Here is a 20778-nt window from a genome sequence, read left to right as displayed (position 1 = left end):
AGCTACCTTCCCAGAAGAACAGTTTCTACCAGACAAGCAAAAGCTGTGTATTAAAGCTGGGAGACATGGGCATGTGTGAAAGTGAATACCAATAAAAACAACTGTAAAGGCAGCAGAATAACATAACGGTGTCATACAATTTCAAAACTAAACTCCGCAGGCAACTTTTTCAAAACTGACTATTTTTTCCTTGCGCTCAGGAAAATGCATGCCACTCACTCGGTAGACCTCAACAGACTGTAACCTTGTTGTCACGATTTAAGAATGACATTTAAATAACAGCACAGAAGAAATTTTCAATGTGATGCCAACACGTGCACTTTTTCAAATGGTCTGGAGCCCTCGGGAGGCTGACCAAAACAAAAATACAAAAGGTCTTCGTTCCCTCCTCTTTTTCTGTTTGGCAGGAGCGCATCAGACGGGGCAAATGGTGTGCGACAGCGAGAGTCCGAATTCGGTGCGCGGAGCGTATAAAAACCGACCCTGATAAAATCAGGTCCGAGCACTCCAAAAATAAAAAGCTGCAGGCTTCACTGGCCCGAAATCAAAAAGATGCTGGAAATATCGATGGATATGGGGAAAAAAAAACAGGCAGCCATAAAAAGTGACATTGTTCATTTGCAGTGCATAAATCTACATTCAGTTTGGCTGCGTTAATCGATGTGTCATTAAAAAAAGCTACAGGGGCCGTGGCGGTCGGGAGGACGCAATGCTGGATGGCGGCCAGGCCCCCGGCCTCGGAAAGTGCGATCGCTGACAGTGGCGGTGCCACCTGACCCCTGTGTGCCCAGCCTGTCAATACCGCAGCGGCACGGCGGAGAAAAACCGTGGCACTCTCGTGCCGGCGGGCATGCAAATGAACCCCCCGACAAGCAACCAAACTGGTGAGGACAGATCTCTGAACGCTTCCAGGTTGTTATTCCTCCGGTGTTCGGGGTGTTCGTTCACCCGGGGATCTGGGGCTGGATTGGGTTTTTCTCTTTTTCTTTTTTTTTGGTTTTTTATTTCTGTTGAAATCGCAGCAAGTGAAGGATGAAATATGCCACATGGTTGACCTTGAGACTAAATTAAGAACCGGCGCTCAGAATTAACCAAACAGAATGCGAGGTGCGACAGGGCTGAACGCATTTTTTTCACAAAGACATTTTTTTATCCAGAGTTAGAAAACGTTTTCGAGACAAAACCCTCCTGATCCCCTGCCCCCTCCCCGACCTCTCCTCCTCCAGGTTGCCTCACGGAATAGAATTCTTCATGGAATTATGAAAGCTTTGTCAAGGCCGGCCCTGAATCTCCTATTCAAATGAACGTGCCTCTCCTTGAGTTTCTGCATACTTAACGCACATCATCACATTCTCTCCTCTGAGTCGAGGGGATCGCAGAAGGCTGGCCTTGCATGGTACATTGGCTGCACTGCCATGCTAAAGAGGTGGAACATTTTTGTTACAAACGTTTTTTGCACAACATCAAGGACACCACCACCATAGCAGTTTCAGCACCTGCGCATACAGTATGTGACTCTTAAGGGGAGAGGACAGCTGCATAGAGTGCCAGTATAGTGGTAAAGAGCAGGAATTATAACTGAAAGGTTGCCAGTTCAATTCCCCGCTGGGGCACTGCTGCTGTACCCTTGGGCAAGGTACTTTACCCACAATTGCCTCAATAAATATCCATCTGTACAAATGGGTAACATGTAAAAAAAAGTTACTGATGTAAATCACTCTGGATAAGAGCATCTACTAAAAATGATAATAATGTAATATAATATGCAATGTGGTGCCTTTAATGGGACAGAACAGTGCCTGATACTTTTAGTGTGATGATTTTTCATGAAAACAATCTGCAACACAGAAAATGTTCACTTATGCTCTGGCTTAGGCCACCGACATGCGAGTGCACATGTGATTCATGGCTGTCATTAGGAAGCTCACCGATTGTTATAGGGCTTGAACATTTCAAGTACAAATTCAACATGCATCACCCTGTCAGCATTTTAAAACCTAATTATATTCATGCATCGGTCTGTAAATCAGTCTAATATAAACCTATAAACAGTACATTTTGTTATTACTGAATATACATATTTATTTTTTTCCCAATGTGAGGTCTTTCCACATCTCTTCTTCTTGTGCCTTTTGACTCAAACATGCCAATCCTCAAAGCTGCTGCTCCATCAACACCAAACGAGGCTTATCGCGTCTTTGCAGTGATGTACAGCGATCACCCAGCTCTGAGATGCCATCTCCTTTCTCCTGTGAATTGGAGTGATACCGTGGCCAATCACAGTCCTGCCGGACTCGCACCCATAGCTGACAGAACAACTGGAAGGATGAGCATTTCCAGCTCGTGTCCAGCTGGTGACTTTGATGGAGAGTCCGAGGCCCGGGTGAGAGCGGGGCGGCCGGCGGGCTGGCAGCCGGTCCCTTTGACGTCTCCCTGCTTTGCATGCGGAGCGAGGAAAGGAGGCGGGGAACGCGTAACAAGCCCTTGTGCTCCCCCACCTGCTGCCTCCCTTACTGGAGCCCTAATGTGCCGCCATTAACATTAATTAACACTCATTAGAAGCCACGGCTCGGCGTCGGGCTGCAGGCCGCATTGGTGGGCAGCTGCTGCGTGCCGACACACCGCGTTCTCCGGGCACGGACGAAACGGCGGTCTAATCGGGCGCGACGGAACGAGGACACCGGAGCGTGGCCGGGGACAAAGGGACGAGGATGAAGCAGAAGTTTTGGGCTCGTACGCCCCTCCCTCTCTCTATCATTCTCTCCTTGCGGCCCCCTCTGATCTTCCTCTCTCCCGCCCTGCCCGGGAACGCAATGTCACAAACTGTGTTGGAGGGGTACAGGTTCCAGCTGCGCTTTCAGGTCCGACACCCCTCCTAATGTTTTCCCGGGACAGATGGCAACAGCGTTCTTCCCCTTTGAAGTGTAAGGGCAGCTGGGGGGGCGGGGGGGGGGGGGGGGGGTAAACAGTAACTTTTCTCCTCTTTAGACTCTCACTTTCTCGGCACTTTGTTAGTGTTTTCAAAGTGTCTCATTTAGGGCCGGTTGTCAAATCAACAGCGCGCTGCCTGGTTTGGAGCTGCCACTAATCTCAGTTAGAAAAAAATAAGCGAAGAAAGAAAATGCTCAACACTGTGAGAGCCTGACAGAGCTCAGGGGCGCGGATGCAGTGGCCTTGAGTGAGAAGAAGGCGCTTCAGCGCGTAAAGAAACCGCACTGGCATAGGAGGGGAGAGGAAAAGAGTGGAAAATGGGAGATATAAGCTCATTACTTTCAAACCCCCTTTTAAAACGCTCTTTATTTCCACTACTTAACCAACAAAAGGGATTGGAAACAGGTACTGTCTACATATTTACAAGTTAAAGAAATGTAAGGAAAAAACCCAATCCCCGCCAAAACAACTGAACACAGAAGTGTAAACCAAGCCAAACACCAACCACTCCCTCCCCACCTCACAAAAAGGACTGCTGAACACAAAGAGTTAGCATTCTGCTTTAGCATGTTGGCTCCATGACATCAGTTGCACTTTGCACAGTGCAACCCTTTAGAGCCGGCTTCCTTCGGAATTCAACAAGATTGTTGAAAAAGTTTCGTTAATGCAATGCTATTAGTAGAGAGAGAAAGAGTGAGATAGAGAGACTGAGAGGGAAGAGAGAGAGAGAGAGAGAGAAAGAGAGAGAGAGAGAGGGGGGGGGGGGGGGCAAGGGCACTTTAATAATCTAAGGAACGGCGAGTGCAAATCACATCAAAATGTGTTTACCAGAATTTAATTGAGACAGAGAGCTGGGGTGGGGGGGGGGTGGGGGGAGACAGAGAAAAAAGACAAGTATTCATCGCCATGCTTGTACTACACCCAGCTGGGACTCAACAGAGTGAATCATTGGTATTCTATTAAGACAAACCCCATCTTTTATAGGCCACCGCTGTGAGCTCGACCATCATCTAACACCTGTCAGACCCCAAATCTCTCCCTTCCCTTTCGCTTCAAGTGGGAGCAGGCAGGGGAGAGCCCCGTGTGGGGCACACACACACACCTTTCATTATGCCCATAAATCCAGCCTGATGAAAAATCAATCGGCTTCGGGTGGGTGCGGCTCGCTCAGGGCCGCGGGAGTGGAAACGGTGCGGGGCTAGCCTTCTTCCCCGTGATCACACATCACCTGTCAGCACAGACAAGAGTCCCTCTCCCTCTCCCCCTCTCTCCCCCCCTCCCTATCTCCCTCTCCCTCTCTCTCTCCCTCTCCCTCTATCAATTCAGCTCAATTCACCTTGCCTTCCTGGTATGACAAACTATTATTTTACACTTACAAAGCTATTTGCCAAAGCATGTGACTTAATACAAGAAGAGAAAGAAATGACAAGAAGAAATAAATGACAACTATAAATCACAATAAAGGAAGATTAAAAATCATGCAAAACACCTCAAATAAAACATAAAAAATTATAATTCCAAAAACTTGTTATATAAGCTTTGAATAAACTGTATGTCTGTCTGATTGTGCATATTTTGGTGGTCACTCACTATCCCTCTGGCTATGGAAGGGATAGTGAGGTACAGTGCCTCAAGTGAGGCTGTTAGCCCTTCCGCTAATGGGAGTGGGAGCTTATCTTTTTTGTCATGAATTTAATTAATTAATTCTCATTTGTGAAGGTTTTCTGAAATAATCTTTATTTCTCAATATTTCTCACAAGGTAGAAGGAAGTGCAACTGCGTCCCTCACCCTCCTGTCTCACACTGACCAGACCGTCTTGGTTTGGTAACCATGACATTTCGCATCTGCCTTTTTTTCACAGCTGACGGTGAAGAGATACTTCCGTAGTAAATATTCCCTGCTTGAGCCCCGACAGCAATTTTATTTTGGCACTCAATTTACTTTTTCTGCTTCTCCACACAAGATTTGAAAAACAGAGAAGCAGAAAAGCCGGTCTGAGTTAGTGTGTGTGGTTGCACTGAGGTTCGGGACCGGCTGTCGAGGTGAGGCTCTTGGGTTCACAGCACACAGCACTACAAAGAATTTGTTAGCCCTAGCTCTTACAATCCTGTTCGGTACAGTTCAGAGCTCTTTCCCGACTTTGAATGAAAATTGTATTTCTCACTTTTTTTTTTATTAGTATTATCATGAACTTTCTCCTGTCTTGCTCCGTGTGACTGACTCCTGCACCCAAGTAAATGGGGCTGGAAATATTTTATCGCCGGTGTTAAACGACCCATTTTCTAAGCTGTTAAAAGAAAATTGGATCCTTCACTGTAGGAAATCTTTATTATTTAACTGGTGATTCAGTCAGATCTGTGCGGGGAAATGCCCATGCGGGTATGTACTGGCCAGGCCTGTACTGTAAGTGACTGGAGCTGTAATGTATCTCCTGCTCTCTGTGAAATCGGCAGGCTATTAATCACTCCGGCGGCCAGCTAACGCTGATTAACTTGATCTTGCACTCAATTATCCTTAACAAACGTGCCGCCACTGGTCCTCGCCCGACGCCAACGCCCGATTAGCTCCCATTTGCGCTGTTTGACTTCATGATTCAGCGCGTGGGAGGGGTGGACCAGGGGTCTGAGCTTCCAGGCTGTGTTGCAGGGCCTCACAGCATAGGAGCTTTACGCTGTCTCAGCAGCTGGTCTTGTATCAGAATCAGTAACGCACCCTGAGTGCTTTTTGGGGTTAGGATCAAGGACAGGCAGCTGTCATCATATGCAGAGTGACTTTCACAGGTTACAGTTCGTACATGCTATACATTTATACAGCTAGATATTGACTTAGGCAAATATAGGTTAAGTGACCTTGCCCAAGGGTACAACGGCAGTGCCCCTGCAGGGAATCGAACCAGCAATCTTTCAATTACAAGCCCTTACAAGTCCTTATCATTATGCTGCACTGCCACACCGGTGTGTTGCACCCACCTGGGTGAGGCAGCCATTTTGCTCCAGAACACTCAGATCCCATCAGCTCAGGGGCGGAGGAATGGATTTATTTAGCCAGTTACAGCGGGGGATGATTACACAGCCAATGGAAGCCACAGAGACACCACCGAGGCCTACCTATACTGTGCAGCCAGAGAGGCCTCTTCAGACTGCCTGACACTTTCTCTTTTTTGCCTAAGTTACACCTGTGGGGGGGGTTTGCAGCTGCTGAGAGAGCTGCTCTAACAGGCGCAGCGGGGGCGGAACCAAACCTTCCATCAGGAAGACACCTGCGGCCCCCGCACTCTGCCCCAGCCTTCAGGTACTGCAGGGAGGACATTCAACCAGACTCACCTGCCATCGCCGCAAATTACACAGCAATTACGCGCCGCAGTTCAAGCTGCGCCGTCTTCAAAATGATACAGCGCCGACAGGACCTTTTATTCGGCTGCGGCTGACGAGACAGACGAGCGGCCCGTCTTTGTTGGACGGGTGGCTAAAGTGCAATTAGCCCGGAGAGCTTCCATGGGAAAAGCAGGGCCCTCATCACTCACAAGCTGCTTTCCGAAGCAGCTCGTGAGTGATGCAGGAAAAGACAAAATGCAGGAAAAGAGCGGCGTCCTACCTGGATGTTGTCGAAGGACGTTTTGTTGGTGACGTCGTAGAGCAGCAGGAGAGCTAGGAGGGGAGAAGCACAAAGCCAGTTAGGAGGTGGGTCTGATACAGGCACACAGGCATCATCTATGAGACGCTAAACCTTGGGCAAAGGTTCTGAAACAGGGTCTGTATACCAAGCATCTCTAATTAAGCACTATTAAAATGCTCTGTGTTCCCTATAAAAGAATCTATTTATTTATTTTCCCTACATAACAAAACTCATGTAAAATACCCAGTAAAACATGCATGCTGAATGACAACACTGCAAGGTAAGTGAATTTTTTTTTTCCAGGTAATAGCCCTACATGTGCTTTTAGCATCTGCGGAACCTGAAAATAATTTACTAGAAAACATTCAGTTTGCCTCTTTGACCAGAGTCTTTGGATTTCTCTTTCCAATTCTTTTTTTTTTCCCCCCAAGAATCAATCCCTTTCTTTTCATGGGGACAATTTCGCAGGAGGCGTATAACAGCTGGTAATGCCGGTAAGTGCTCGCCCTCGACCCGGCCAATTAGAGGAGGCCTTTTACTGCGTGGGCTGTTCAGAACGTCGGCCGCTGCAGCAGGGCCTCGAGAGAGAGGGAGAGAGAGAGGCCACCTTTCAGAGGCTCACTCTGTACAAATGCTCTCGAAACCTGCTCACTCTAACTGAATCATAACCTTGCCGTGAAGGCAGCTGAACAGCTATACTGGTCTGGTCCAAAAGAAGGGAGTGGCCTATCCCTTAGGACTAGGACTCTCTAGAAACCTAGATCTCAGCCGCAAGACTAATGAGACAGCTGTGGAGGGGAGCAACTGTGCTGTCTCATCGTAGCCGCCCTTGCAAGCAAGTAGTGCATGTAAAAAAAAAAAAGTCCAAAATCTGAGGAACATATTTATGGCATTTCAAAACATGCTGCATGACTTTGGAAAAAAATACAGTAGCCATTGCCACTCATTGCCAATTTTATGTATATATTATTTCATATATTTTTAAATTACTGATGATCAAAATTGCATACATTGTGAATTGTGGGGAAGAATTTCTACCGTATCTGTAAAATTGCAAATACAAAAGTGACAGGAATAGTCATATTCCTAAAACAGAAAATACTGTGCTGTTAGATTGGCTGCACCTGGGACATCTCACTTTGTCATATATTTGGCTTGTTGCTTGCTCAGGGAGAAGGAGCGGCACCCATCTCCCAGCATGCAGTGCGGTTGTGCGGTGCGACCTAATGATACGTGGAGGAGAGGGTCAAACAGAGCTCCGCGGAGGGACGTTTCTACGCGCTGCCGGGTTCGGCCGAGCGCTCCGGCGAGTCCGAGCTGATTGGAAAAACGGAGCAAAGCGGGGCAGAGCAGAACGAAGCCAAGCAAACACTCGCTCCCAGGGTAAATACGGGCTGGCGGGACCGGTCCTCCGTCACGACTCGCCAGCCGCCAGCGCAAACAGCGGCGCAGTGGCACGAAGGAGTCCTTCACACGGCCAATCAGGAAGCCCGCCGGGGGCCAACGGAGAACGCCGCCGCCGCCGCCGCCGCGATGGCAGCTCGCTCCCAGGCCCAGGCACGCCAAAGCGCAAAAGCTTTCCACTCTACAACAGCAGGGTCAAACCCAGGTGCCCTATCCTAACCGCTCTACAGTCTCTAGTACTGTTCTCGAATGCTGTGCTGCTGTTCTTGGTCTGCAATGGAGCAGCTCCTCTTAGCTGTCCCGTGCTATGCTACAGCGGCTTCAGAAAGTATTCGGACCCCCCCACTTTTTTCACACTTTGTTGTGACTTAATCTAAAATGAGTTGAATGTAATCTTCTGGTCGTCGGTCTGCACACAATAACCCATAATGACAAAGCAATTTGGGTCCGACAACTGAGCCTGCTGTGGCTGTGATACCAATGGGTGTGGGGCGGGGCTGAGAGAGAGCGGGACACTGGGAATGGGTCTGGGAGCAGAACACGATGGGAATTGGCAGGAGGGTAATGGGAACAGGCTCAGCTGGGTTCATACGGTAGGAGACTCTCATCGTTCTCCCATTTGTTCATTAGGAGAGCAAGATGAAGCAATGTGTGTGTGTGTGTGTGTGTGTGTGTGTGTGTGTGTGTGTGTGCGTGTGTACGTGTGTTACTGCGTGTCTGTTTGTGTGTGTGTGTACACGTGCCATTGTGTGTCTGTGTGTGTGTGTGTTACTGTGTGTGTGTTTAGACATATTACTGTGTGTCTGTATGTGTGTTTGTGTGTGTGTATGTCTGTGTATGTGTGCGTATATGTTACTGTTGCGTGTGTCTGATGAATCTAATGTATGCGCCCTGTACTGGTCTATTTGTGCAATGTAATTTAGTCATCTTACCCAATGGACCAGGAGCCGTTAATTGAATGTAAGCCCTGAATCATGCATGGCCAGGGAGCTTAATGCCCCATCAGCACCCAGCGAGGCAGACCTACACTGCAGAGAGGGTGAACCTCCAGCCATGGACGAGCAACATCACTATTAAAATGTCCCAGTGCACAGTGTGCATGGCCAGGCTTCTACAGGGAGCCTGCTGTTCTTTTTCAATTATCTGATCAATTATTGCATCATCTGATGCAACAGTAACACACGCACACACAAACACACACACACACACACACAGGCACATGCACACACACACAGGCACACGCGCGCACACACAGGCATGCGCACACACACGCACACACACACACACACACACACACACACACACACACACACACACACACACACACAGGCACACGCGCGCACACACACGCACACAGGCACACGCGCGCACACACACGCACACACACACACACAGGCGTGCGCACACACACACAGGCACGCGCGCACACGCACGCACACACACACACGAGCATAAACAGCCTCAATTAAAAAAAGAAAGCGTGAAGCGCTGGCATTTGAAATCACAGACATTAAATTGGCAGACTGTTAATTGCTGCACTTAAGAAAAGATGAATAGACAGAGACAAAATGCTCCTAGATTCACAGTCCCTCTGACAAAAGCATCTTTCATGCCTGTCACAGAGGTGACTGCACAACTCCACAGCAAGAGAGGAAAGCAGAAGGAGGGAGGAGAGGAGATAAAGAGAGAGAGAGAGAGAGAGAAAGGGATAGAATGACAAAGGAGGAGTAGAAAGTGGTAAACATGAGAGAAAAGACAGAGAGGAAGATAATGCATTAATCCCAATAAAGCTGATTTGAACATTTTAATCAAATGAAAATGCAGATTTGGATTGGAGGGACGCAAAAGACAAGAGAGGGAGAAAGGAGAAAGAAGAGAGGGAAAGAGAGAAGCTGTAGAGAGGGGCTCAGAGAGAAATAAGAGAAAGAGCCTTGGAGGAAGAGAGAGGACACAACAGTTATTTTCCCCTACTAATTACCCGTCACAGCCAGCTGAATCCGTGTAATGGCCAGCATCTGACTCAAAGGGGTATTTACTAATACAGAGCCCTAAACGGGGGCAACAAATTGCCCCTCTATGTCCCCCCAGCGGGCGGCAACTGATCGGTTATTTGGCGATTGCTCAGTGGTGCCTTCCCGCCTCTAAATGGCCTGCAGCGTTCCCGGGCTTCTGACCGGATCCCCGAAGGTGCCAGATCCGCTGCTCGTCATTACTGTTCAATCAGATGTAGTCATCAGCAATAAAACGCTCCCTGCGCACAGCATTTCAATTTGCGCTTTCGGCGTGGCACGTCCGAGCTGGCTGGGATGACGGAGCCGGGCGTGTGAAATTCAAAGGTCAGGGCCTGTGTTCTGTATATGTATGCAGATTGAGCGGCTCCTTTTTTCCTGTGTTTTTTCTTTTTTTTTTTTAATCAGCACTTCTGCCTCTTCGGGTGCTAACGAGCGCTGCTCTGCCTTAACACTTTTGATGCACGCAGAGGCACACACACACAGGTGCACACACAGACACACACAGACACACACACACACACACACACACACACACACACACAGATACACACAGACAAAGACACGCACGCGCGCACACACACACACACACACACACACACACACACACACACACACACACACACACACACAGATTGATTCAATAAGGCATCAAAACTCCCATCATACCTCTCCTTCACTTCGGTACCTCTTGATTAATCTAACCTGGCCCTCTGTTCAATCTCCCGGCTTCCATTCCTCAGCTGTCAGTCACCCCCAGTCTGGACACTGTTATTACTGAATAACACAAACATGCTCGCGCTCCTCAGATGACGACTACACTTTTTTTTCACACCACGTCCGCCTTCATCTTCAAACCCTGCTAACAGAATCAGAGCCAGAATGCATTCGCCTGTACAGCCTCCATTCAGCAGATGTGATGCCACCGCAGCTGCCTGGCCTGCCCGTCGTCTGCAGGTGCCGCTGGCTACGTGACGGTCACTGCTGGCTTTGGCCAAGGCTCAGGCTCAGTGCCAGGAGAAAATACAGAGGGGTGCAACTGCAATCCACGGGGGTGCACAAAAAGTGATAAATACTATGTACATATCAGGATATATGAAGACAACTGGGGTGCACTGAGGTCCATTTGGTGGTGCAATGCACCCCCAAGCACCCCCCATAGCGCTGGGCTTGCCAAGGCTGCTGTGTGTCTGGAGCGCTGTGGTTGTCGTGGCAATTGGAAGCTACGGCAGAGCTGACGCCGTGAGCTGGTGCAGCATCCGGTTACACCGCCGTCAGCTTAGCCGTAGCTCCGAACTGCCCCGACACGACTCTCCTGTCCGTCTGCAAGGCAGCGAAGGAGGATGGAGCGCTCGGCCAAACAGAGTTTGGAGCCTTCCTCAAAATCTCGGCCAAAAACGAGCCGTCGCCCGGTCCTCCCTGGGAAAACGCGATAACAAGGAGCAGGGGTGCATCCATCACTCGGGAGTGTCCCCCTGTTTTGTTTGGGAAGTGCTGAGGGAGGCCTCCTCTGTAAGTGAGCTGGGTGCTGTATGCAGTATGAGGACCGCGGATCCTGGGTAAACAGCATACAGCCAGCTGAAGCAGAACTGTCTGCCTCAGAATAACAAACACAAAAAAAAGACAAAAAACTGCCTGTTCCACTAGGATTTGAGTGGGATCAGCACAGATGGGGACAGCAGACTGTCTGTGCGGTGGGTATTGTAAAATTGAATTTCTTACTTTGTTTCACTGGAAACCCTCGTGTTCCTTAAACACTCTCTGCCACAGCCCGGCCCTCTTCAGCAGAAGAGGCTAATAAAACTGTAAGAGCCCAGATTTAAAGTGCATATGAGCTGGGATTTCATGGATTTCGCGGATATCATCTCTCTGTGCAGAGGACACAAAAAAAGAAGAAGAGACAAAAAAAAAAGCCAGCAGAATCCTTGGGGCTTAAAGAGGCGCAGACAGTTTAACCTCAATAAAATCTTTACCTCTGGCTAAATGAGGGTGACAGACTCACCACCTGGAAAGATTGACAGCTTTTGCTGGAGGAGCCTTACATGACAGTGCACTGAACACTCTCCTCGAGACCATTTGGGAGGGAGTACTCTGTGCTGCTCCCTGGCTTCTGCCATGGGGCTCCGGTCAATATTTTAATGACTGCGCAGTTCTGGAGCTAAGGAGCTCTTGTAATGGGAAGGCTCAGTGGCAGAGACAGAATCTTTAGCATTAAGAATGTGCGAAGTTCCACATTCCGTCGTGGTATTATGACAAAAGAAGAGGGTGTGTGTGTGTGTGTATGTGTGTGTGTGTGTGTGTGTGTGTGTGCATGTGTGTGCGTGTAGACAGTGAGCCCCCAGAACTGCAGAACAGGAAAGTTCAGACGGGTAAACACCCTGAACAGACTCACCATTCACCCAATATTTTTACAGAATCTCCATTTAAGAAAAATGAAATGCCACAGGCAAGTTCCAGTGATTAATTACCCTTGGATTCAATCAACATTTGTCCCTTAACTCTGGCTCAGATTTGAATGCAAGTGTCCCTTATCTCTTCACAAACACAGCATAGTGCCTTCAGTGATTAATCACCCAAAATTGGAAAATTAATTTCTTTTAAAATATTTTTTTTTGTAACAGTAACATTAATTTCAAGTAATTGCAAAGTTAAGGGCAAATGTTCAGCGAATCTAGTGTTTCATGCCTGATTTGCTTAAGACACAGATGTCAGACAGAGCTTGTTTTCTGACAATTTCAGTTCAATTCCCTTCAATACCCTATAGCTAGGTAGCTAGCCACTGATCATCAGAGAGCAGCTAGAGAAATAATGCTGCCTGGATCCGTTAATATCAATATTATATGAATGCAATAATAATCATCACCACTTCCTCATTACAAAAAGGTCAGTGAATCTGCACAGCACCCTCCCTGCACTCATTTCTGTGCGCTAACGATACCGTAATTTCAGGTTTACAAAGCAAGTTAACATAGCTACAGTACAGCATTTAGCCACCACAGTCAGCCACCTAATCAGCTAACCGAAGTGAGATGCGCACTAGCTAACTCGTGACCTCTTCAAAGAGGTGGCAGCCTGCTAAGCAGACACACTTTCCTGTGCCTTCACTGCACGCTGTACATGTGCTGGTGAATTCTTTCAGAAATTTAATCTGAGTGAAGATTGTTTTGAGGTCTGTGCTAGATTATAAGAGATGTTTTCATGCTATTAAGCTTGCGTCGGTCTTCTGCTTGCGGTTCTCCAAGGGCCCCCTGGCTGATAGCCTCTTCCTAACGGACGGTCAGGTTAGAAGGTCTGCGGATGGTCTTTGATTCCGCCGTGCGGCTGTGCTCCGGGGCTTTCTCCACCCCAGCGTTCCGTGCACGCGGTTCCTTCCCTGTCACGCCACGCCTAACTAACCGCCTCTGATCCCCTCAATTACAGGCCCTTGTGCCGTACAGCGCGCCGCGGCTTTATTTAGACGCTGGAGTCCCGGTAAAGGCCACTGAGCAGGCCGGTAGACGGTAAATGCCACCGAGCCCGGTCTGGCTCCGTGCCCGGCAGTGATCGCAGCGTGGGAGCACGGTTCTGTGGCAGGTAGGCAGCCTGCTGAGCGGCCTCGTCACGGGCCACGGGCTTCCAGTCACCTGAACGCCAGCCTTTTCCTGCGCCTCGGATTTGTTTTTTATTGCGGGGGGTTAAAGGCGAATACGGCTGTTTTCACATGGAAAAAGGCGCCTAGCCCCACTAGCTGGGCTCTGACGGTTCATTTCTCAGGATGGAAAAAAAAGTCGCCCTGTGTTTCTGCAGAGGTGGGTTTAGTTCACTGAGGACGAGTGAATGAGAGAGAGAGAGAGAGAGGGGTGCACCAGCCGCCAGCTGAAGGATAGGCAGGGCAGTTAGCACACAGAGGAAGAGGAGGACGAAGGAGGATGGGAACGATAGGATCAAGCGAGAGAAGGGGAAGTAGGGAGGAGGGGCTAAAGAAGGGAGTGACATAATTGAAGGAAGATATGAATGGCGAATACTTAAAAGATCGTGACGGAAACTAAATGCTAACCTGTCCTTCCAGTGTCTGACAGGCAGAGACATTAATATCAGCTGGGATGCAGCAGCAGAAAACATGATTGACAGGACGGGACTGACTGGGGAGCATACGATAACGATGATGATGATGACGACGATGATGATGATGACGATGACGATGAAAATTCTCGCCGCAGGAGCATATTTCAGAGAAAGGGCACCTGTTTAAGGAGCTGCTAAGCTTAGCGCTCTTTCCCTCTCTCTGGGCTCACAGGAGAAGGCAGCGCAGTGCGGGGCGGCCGTGGCGAAGCTTTCTGCCGGGATCCGCAGCCGGAGGAGACGAGCGTCTCTGTTTCGCGCTCGATCCACATAGCCTGGAGACAGCAGCTGCCGCCGAGCGCCAGAGCCTTGCTATAAATAGGGCCCTCGACACCCCCCCGTGTGCCGGTGCACAAGTGGGGGACTCGGGGGACGAGCCGGGGGGTGGGGGGATGAGGGGGGCGGTCCGCCGGAGAGCAGAGTGTTTGGGTGCAGAAGCGAGCCCGCGCTGACGCCCCTCACAGCTGAGATTAGGCTTAATCGTCGGCCTTGGCCTCCCTCCGCCAGGAAGAGGAAAGAGGACACTGCGAGCTGTAATTACAACACCCCCCCCAGGGCCTAGCAGCGCAGCGGCCCAGACGTTGCTCTCCCGGCCCACACGCTCGCTCACGAGCCCCGGGGGCGAGCACAGTGGACGCTGGCCGCGGCACAGCACCACAGAGCGTATGCACGTCACAGTGCTCTGTCCCCGAAAACACCAACACCGCCCCCTCAAAGGAATATGACTTAATACGCTGAGTAAAAAAAAATGTAATGCATTTTACAATATGTTTTCATATCCATATCGGGACATGCTGTATATAGAAGGGAAATCATCATTATCGGGACAGTGATGTGACATGCACTGAGGGAACTGGGTTTGCAGGTTCATATCATACGTAGGTGGCTCCCAAGTGGCTCAGACAGGAAAAGCAGTCGTTACAAGAGCAGGCTAAGCGCTGTGGCCTGGGTTCAAAGCTGGACATGTCATTGTTTAACAGTGACTGAAACCCCACAAACTGGCTCTGTTCTGCTGGGGAGAGTGGAGACTGCTCCGCTCTTGACACCCTGGGACTCCCATGGGTGCCTATGAGATAGGGGGCGGCAGTGTAGCATAGTGGTTCAGGAGCAGGGCTCGTAACCGAAAGGTTGCCGGTTCGACTCCCCACAGGGGCACTGCTGAATTCTATGTGGAGTCAGCGGTTGCAGGTGCAGTGGTTAGGAGCTTACATGCATAACTGACAGCTACTAAAAATACCTGTCCTCCAATTAGCACCCACTTCATGGTGGTGCACTGTGTATCGAAAAGAGGGTTGCATAAGGGGCGAAAAAGCATAAAAAGCCTAAATGGCCTCGATAGATAAAGTAGCCGAGCAAGTTCAAAAATTATCATGCTTTTGAAATGTACTTGTTCATGTTTTTGGATACCATATTTTATCCTTTACACTGTATGAGAAGGTGCATGTTATGTGATGGCACTGTCCAAGCATTCGGATGGTTTGCTGATGTCCTAGTCCTACATTTCTGTAGGAAAGTTTTTAAGCATTTCAAAGTTACGCAATGTTCTAAAGTACCGCAACATTGTTTCCTCATAACAAATACAACACACCCTATAAATACTTGCCAGCATAAATTCCAGCATGATGTAAACAAAACAGGTATTAAAAATACATATATTTTTGTCTCCAGTCGTGTTGCAGTTAGCACTGTGGAGACGCTTCTGTGGGTGGATGTTAGGATGCAGGATGAAGCTGGAGGTTTTGTTTCAGGGAGGAGTGAAGCAGCACTGACACACATTCACACACACAGGTCCCTGCTGTCCTCACCTTTTGTATGAGGCAGTGAGTGTGGAGTATGGGGGTGTGGGGGGGGGGGGGGGAGTCAGAGCTCTCAGCTCAGGAGTCGCGCATCAAGCTTTGTTTGCTAGCGCGGCATGCTAACAGGAAGTACGCCTCTCTGAGAGCTGTCAGCGAGAAGCAGAGACACTCCGGGAAGGGAGGGGAGGGGCACGTAGGGTCTACATCACTGAAAAGCGTTGGTGAGAAAGATCTGTGGGGCCGTCAGTAGGGATTTCTTCTTTTGTGTGTGTGTGTGTGTGTGTTTTGTTTTAATTTGGTGGCTGAGAGGAACTGAAGTGCCAGTCTCACCCATGCATTTGTCAGCTCCGCAGACAAAGACGAGCACCTCTTTCTGCTGTTGTTGCTAGGAGAACAATGGAAAAGCCGCCAGCCTCTTCATTAATGTACAGCACAAACACACACACAGGCACAAAAGCACTCACACTCAGAACACATATACACACAATGCACACATGCACACACACACTTGGGCACACACACTTGGGCACACACATACTCACATGCTACTGTACACACACGGGAGCACACACACGCATGAGCGCACGCGCACACACACACACACACACACACACACGCACAAACACACACATACACTCACACACACACACCCGCAGGCCAGTACTGCGGTGATGGCTCCGCATGGTTACCCGAGCTGAACTTAGTGCCTCTGGACCCGAGGGGCTGCAAGTTTGAATCCTGGCTCAGACAAGAGATGAAGAGTTCTATGCATGTATACATTCGTTACACAGCGCCCCGATGAGGACTTCTGTTCTGCACATAAATAAAGAGGCTCCGTAATGCTGCACTCAGAAAAGGACATGCCTCACAGTGCACACAGGGTCAACACCCTCAGCGCATATCACAGCGATCTACAACCGCAGCCAGCTGGAGGTGCACTCTGCTCAACAAAGGGGCAAGGCACACAGCAGTAAATATTAACTGGGGCAGCACTCTGGCTCTGTAAAGCGCTCCCTCGAGCGTCTGTTGAGCAGGAAGACAGTGTAGAGCGCAGAACTCTAAAGCCTCTGACTGAATGTTTCCCCGCACAGCTGAGCCACTCCGAGACTGGGGCGCTAACAACTAGCACAGGGATAACAACACATGCGTGTAGCATGGCGATAGGGCGAGATTTGCTTTTGTGGATCTTTTTTCTCATTAATTAACCCCGTTTGAATTTGGCTTTTAATAGGACTGAACTGTTGCCGCCGCTGAACTGAAAGGCTTGTTCTGTGTGCTGCTCCTCCAGTTGTGAAGGCTTATTCCCACAGGCGGCTTCCCCATAACAGCCTCATTATCGCAGCGCGCTCCTCCAGACACACGCGTGTGCGGTGTGATGTCGACAGGCTGGCGTTCTCCGTTTCCCTGATAGCAGAAACACGTTAGCGTCACACAGAGCGTGTCACTTCCGAAGCAAGCTGACACTCCCGTACCCACGGTAAAGGTAGCAGCACAGACACACACACACACACACACACACACACACACACACACACACACACAAGCACATACGTACACACACACACACAGAGCAGCTCTGATGCTTTGCTGAAAGACTCTGTTATCCTGCATCTTCCTTTTTTTTGAGTATTACAATGATCTACTAATTAAAATGCCTTGGCTTTGTCTTATTTTAATGGCGTGTGAAAAATGAAAGCAGGTGGAGGTGAGTGAGACAGGTGTGACCCCGGGTGTGTGTGTGGGGGGGGGGGGGGGGGTGTGAAGGCTGACACTGTGACAGAACAGACACCGAGGGGAACCCTCCCAGCTTACCATGGGCGTCGCGGTAATAGGCGTGTGTGACGCTGCGGAATCGCTCCTGTCCGGCCGTGTCCCAAATCTGGTTGGGGCGGAGAGAGAAGGAGAGTCGTTATAGTCATTTGTCCCTTAAGATCACCATGGGGCAAGATCAAAGGACAGAGAATTCCGTGCCCCACTTCAAACATGAGGTCTAAGCCTCATTATGAGACGTCTGACTACTTCCGACTACTGAGGACTAATTATGACAGCATAGCTGGACAGCATTACACACTTGCTGCCTGGTCATAATTACACAACAGAAGTGGCACAGAGGTTGGGGAGCTTCACTTGTTACCTGAGGGTTTTATGGACCTGACTTGTTGGTTGCAGGTTCGAAACTTGGGGATTAGGGATTAGACAACACTGCTCTTGCACCCTTGCTCAGCTAGTTACAGATTCAGCTGCACTGCAGGGTCGCATTTAAATTCAACAGCGTGGATTGACGCACTCCAAACGAAGGGAAATTAATGTCAGCTTTCCTGGTTTGACGCAATCAATTTGAAATGAAAATTGTCAGCTTTCTCCCCCTCGCCCCTCCCTGAAGAAGCACTGAAACAATCTGCTGCTCGTTCTGCATTGTCTCCGTCTTCCACCTGGAGGTGGACACTGATGAGTCAACAGCAGTCAGAATACCAAACAATCACTCTTTGTGGGTTGGGCCCTCAAACGCAAAAAAAAAAGAAACAGCTCGCTTCACTTTGCGTCATTGCATTCTAGCCACGGTACAAAAACAAACGAGAAAAACCACCTGTGGATTCTCTGCTGGAGTGCGCCCCCCCCCCCCATCCCCCCAACCCCCTACCCCACCCTGTACACACACCCCACCACCTCAGCCTACCCCCTTTCCTTCCCCAGTGCTGAATAATTTGCAAAGCTGATGAGCGACCGATTCTGCGAAAGACTCCAGGTCTAAGTCATGAATATAAATTAGGATCTTCAGCTGCCCCAGAACTGATCCCTGAGGAACTCCGCTAATTAACTCGACCAATCTCCCGCAGCTACTGTTTTCTTAATGAATTCCCAAGCTGCACCCTACGTACCATCAGCATCTCCCACAGGGATGGGTGATTTAACCGCTCACGTTTTCCTCAGGTGAACCCCCCCCTCCTCCTTTTTTTTTTTTCCCTTTCCTCTTTCAGAAGCTGAACATAATGTCATCAACGGGGAGCAATGAGCTTTTTGTTTTAGTTTCTACCTCTTGTTCTTTTACAGGAAGACTGGCAGGCCGGTCTGCACGCGTTTGCTGTTTCCAAATCCCACTCGGCCGCCCTCGTGTCAGTCATGTGGATATCACAGCGACGGATCTTACATAACACAAATCAGACAAACGAAAGCCGCCTCACCGACGGCTTTGATCGCTGTTCAAACCCGCGCTTTCAAAGGCTGCGAGAACGAGAGCAGCACGAAAATAACACAGGGCCAATGAGCGGAGACGAGCGCATCACAAGCCCGCGTCACCGCCTTCCCGCTCCCTCACTCATTCAGCGGAATAACTGACAACTTCACAAGATACACCTGACAAACAGCGACATCAGGAAAACACACAGCGGGGGAAAGACCCACCGGGCTGACTACAGTGTTGCGACAGATAACCCTTTAGAGATTAATGGTGGAGACGTTAAAACCCTTGTTATGCACAAGCCACTTCCTTTTTAACTGAGCAAGACACAAGGGTGAAGCTTGATTCTCAGTTAAGACACCGCTGACACGTGGGGGGGGGGGGGTTGAACTGAGACTGCTGTCGTCCTCACAATCAGTGAAAACCCAAAATGAGAGCTCCTGTGGATCGATAAGGGGTAGCACCTACCTGGAGTTTGACTTTCATCCCATCAATGTTCAGCACTTTATTCTGAAAAAGGAGAGCAAGAAAGGACAATTACATATCAAACTCACACAATTTACAAATATATCGATCGCACTGTAACTTAGATACTTTTTACAGGTGGCAGTCAGGGCACAGATATTACATGTGTTAATAAGAACATTTTATATGCTCACGAGCAAAATGAACTTTTTCCTTCAACATGTACATCTCACAAGCATGTGGCATGTTTGTATGTGGGTGATATGTATTGTGGTGTGTGTGTGTGCGTGTGTGTGTGTGGTAAAATGTAAGTGTACGTGTGTGTGGGGTAAGGTGTGTGTGTGTGTGTGCGTGTGTGTGTGTGTGTGTGCGCATGTGTGTGCTTTGAAACTCTCACCCTGACTCCATGTATCACACCAGAACAAACCGTGCCTGATTACACATGCTGTGCCGCTTGTGACCATCAATAACGCAGCCTGGCATGCTCTGTCAGGTACTTTTATTAACGTGAGAGAGCGCACCAGGGACACGCCCGGTCACCTCCTCTGCCCGTTCCCTCCTTTCCTGAAAAAGGGGAGGAGCAGCAGGACAAATTCTCCTCGGTTTGCGCCGGCCCATCCTCTCCGATTCCACACCCTCAACGAACATCACCTGACCTTCCTGAATCTTCAGACATCACAGTGAAGGATTAGGACTGGATTTGGTCTTTCCTGTCCAGTGAGGGAGCCTGGCCCTGCATTCCAAAAAGCGTCTGCTTTTCCCCAATTCACTCTCTAGCCTGCTCCACTTCTGAGGTCTAACAGCTGATTGGCCGGCCCACTCGGGATGGCTTTGGGAAGGAGTCCTCGGGGAACATGCTAAGGACATCGACTGATAATATTAAGGCTACACCCCTGTTCCCTGCTCCCCTCCCTGACAACTGGTCATTCAATCTTACTCATTTCCCAGCAGACAATGCCTTTTCCCAATGCCTGCCACCAGCCGCTTAAATCTTATTGATTTACTGACACAAGACACCAGAGCCTCCAGTGTGCATGGACATGCCTGTTAACAGTTGATTGCAATGGGAACAGAAATGCTATTTTATTTCCGCTCCGAAATATTACCTGAACTGATCGCTTCATACCCAAGGGAAATGATCTGTATGTAACACGTGCGCTTATGAGTGTGTGTGTGTGTGTGTGTGTGTGTGTGTGCACGCATATTTAACAAAGTGCCAACACGCTAAGCAGCAACAGAGATCGGTCAGCAGGGAGCAGGTGTGTTGGGTTGCAAAAC

The 20778-nt window shown here is 49.3% G+C and overlaps 1 protein-coding gene across 1 annotated transcript in view; it reads right to left on the bottom strand.

Annotated features, from left to right (window-relative positions):
- Window positions 1-20778, bottom strand: part of LOC118794995 (ras-related protein Rab-26-like) — an 85856-nt gene that overhangs the window by 31645 nt on the left and 33433 nt on the right. The window contains exons 3-5 of the mRNA XM_036553314.1: window positions 19504-19545; window positions 17670-17736; window positions 6527-6579 (exon numbers count right to left, since the gene is read on the bottom strand). Coding sequence (XP_036409207.1) covers window positions 6527-6579; window positions 17670-17736; window positions 19504-19545 — 162 coding nt within the window. The remainder of the gene's footprint in view (window positions 1-6526; window positions 6580-17669; window positions 17737-19503; window positions 19546-20778) is intronic.

The sequence above is a fragment of the Megalops cyprinoides genome, chromosome 19, assembly GCF_013368585.1.
Source record: "Megalops cyprinoides isolate fMegCyp1 chromosome 19, fMegCyp1.pri, whole genome shotgun sequence".
Classification (NCBI taxonomy): domain Eukaryota; kingdom Metazoa; phylum Chordata; class Actinopteri; order Elopiformes; family Megalopidae; genus Megalops; species Megalops cyprinoides.
Note: the sequence above shows the minus strand (reverse complement) of the source record. Positions and strands in the feature narration are given on the sequence as shown.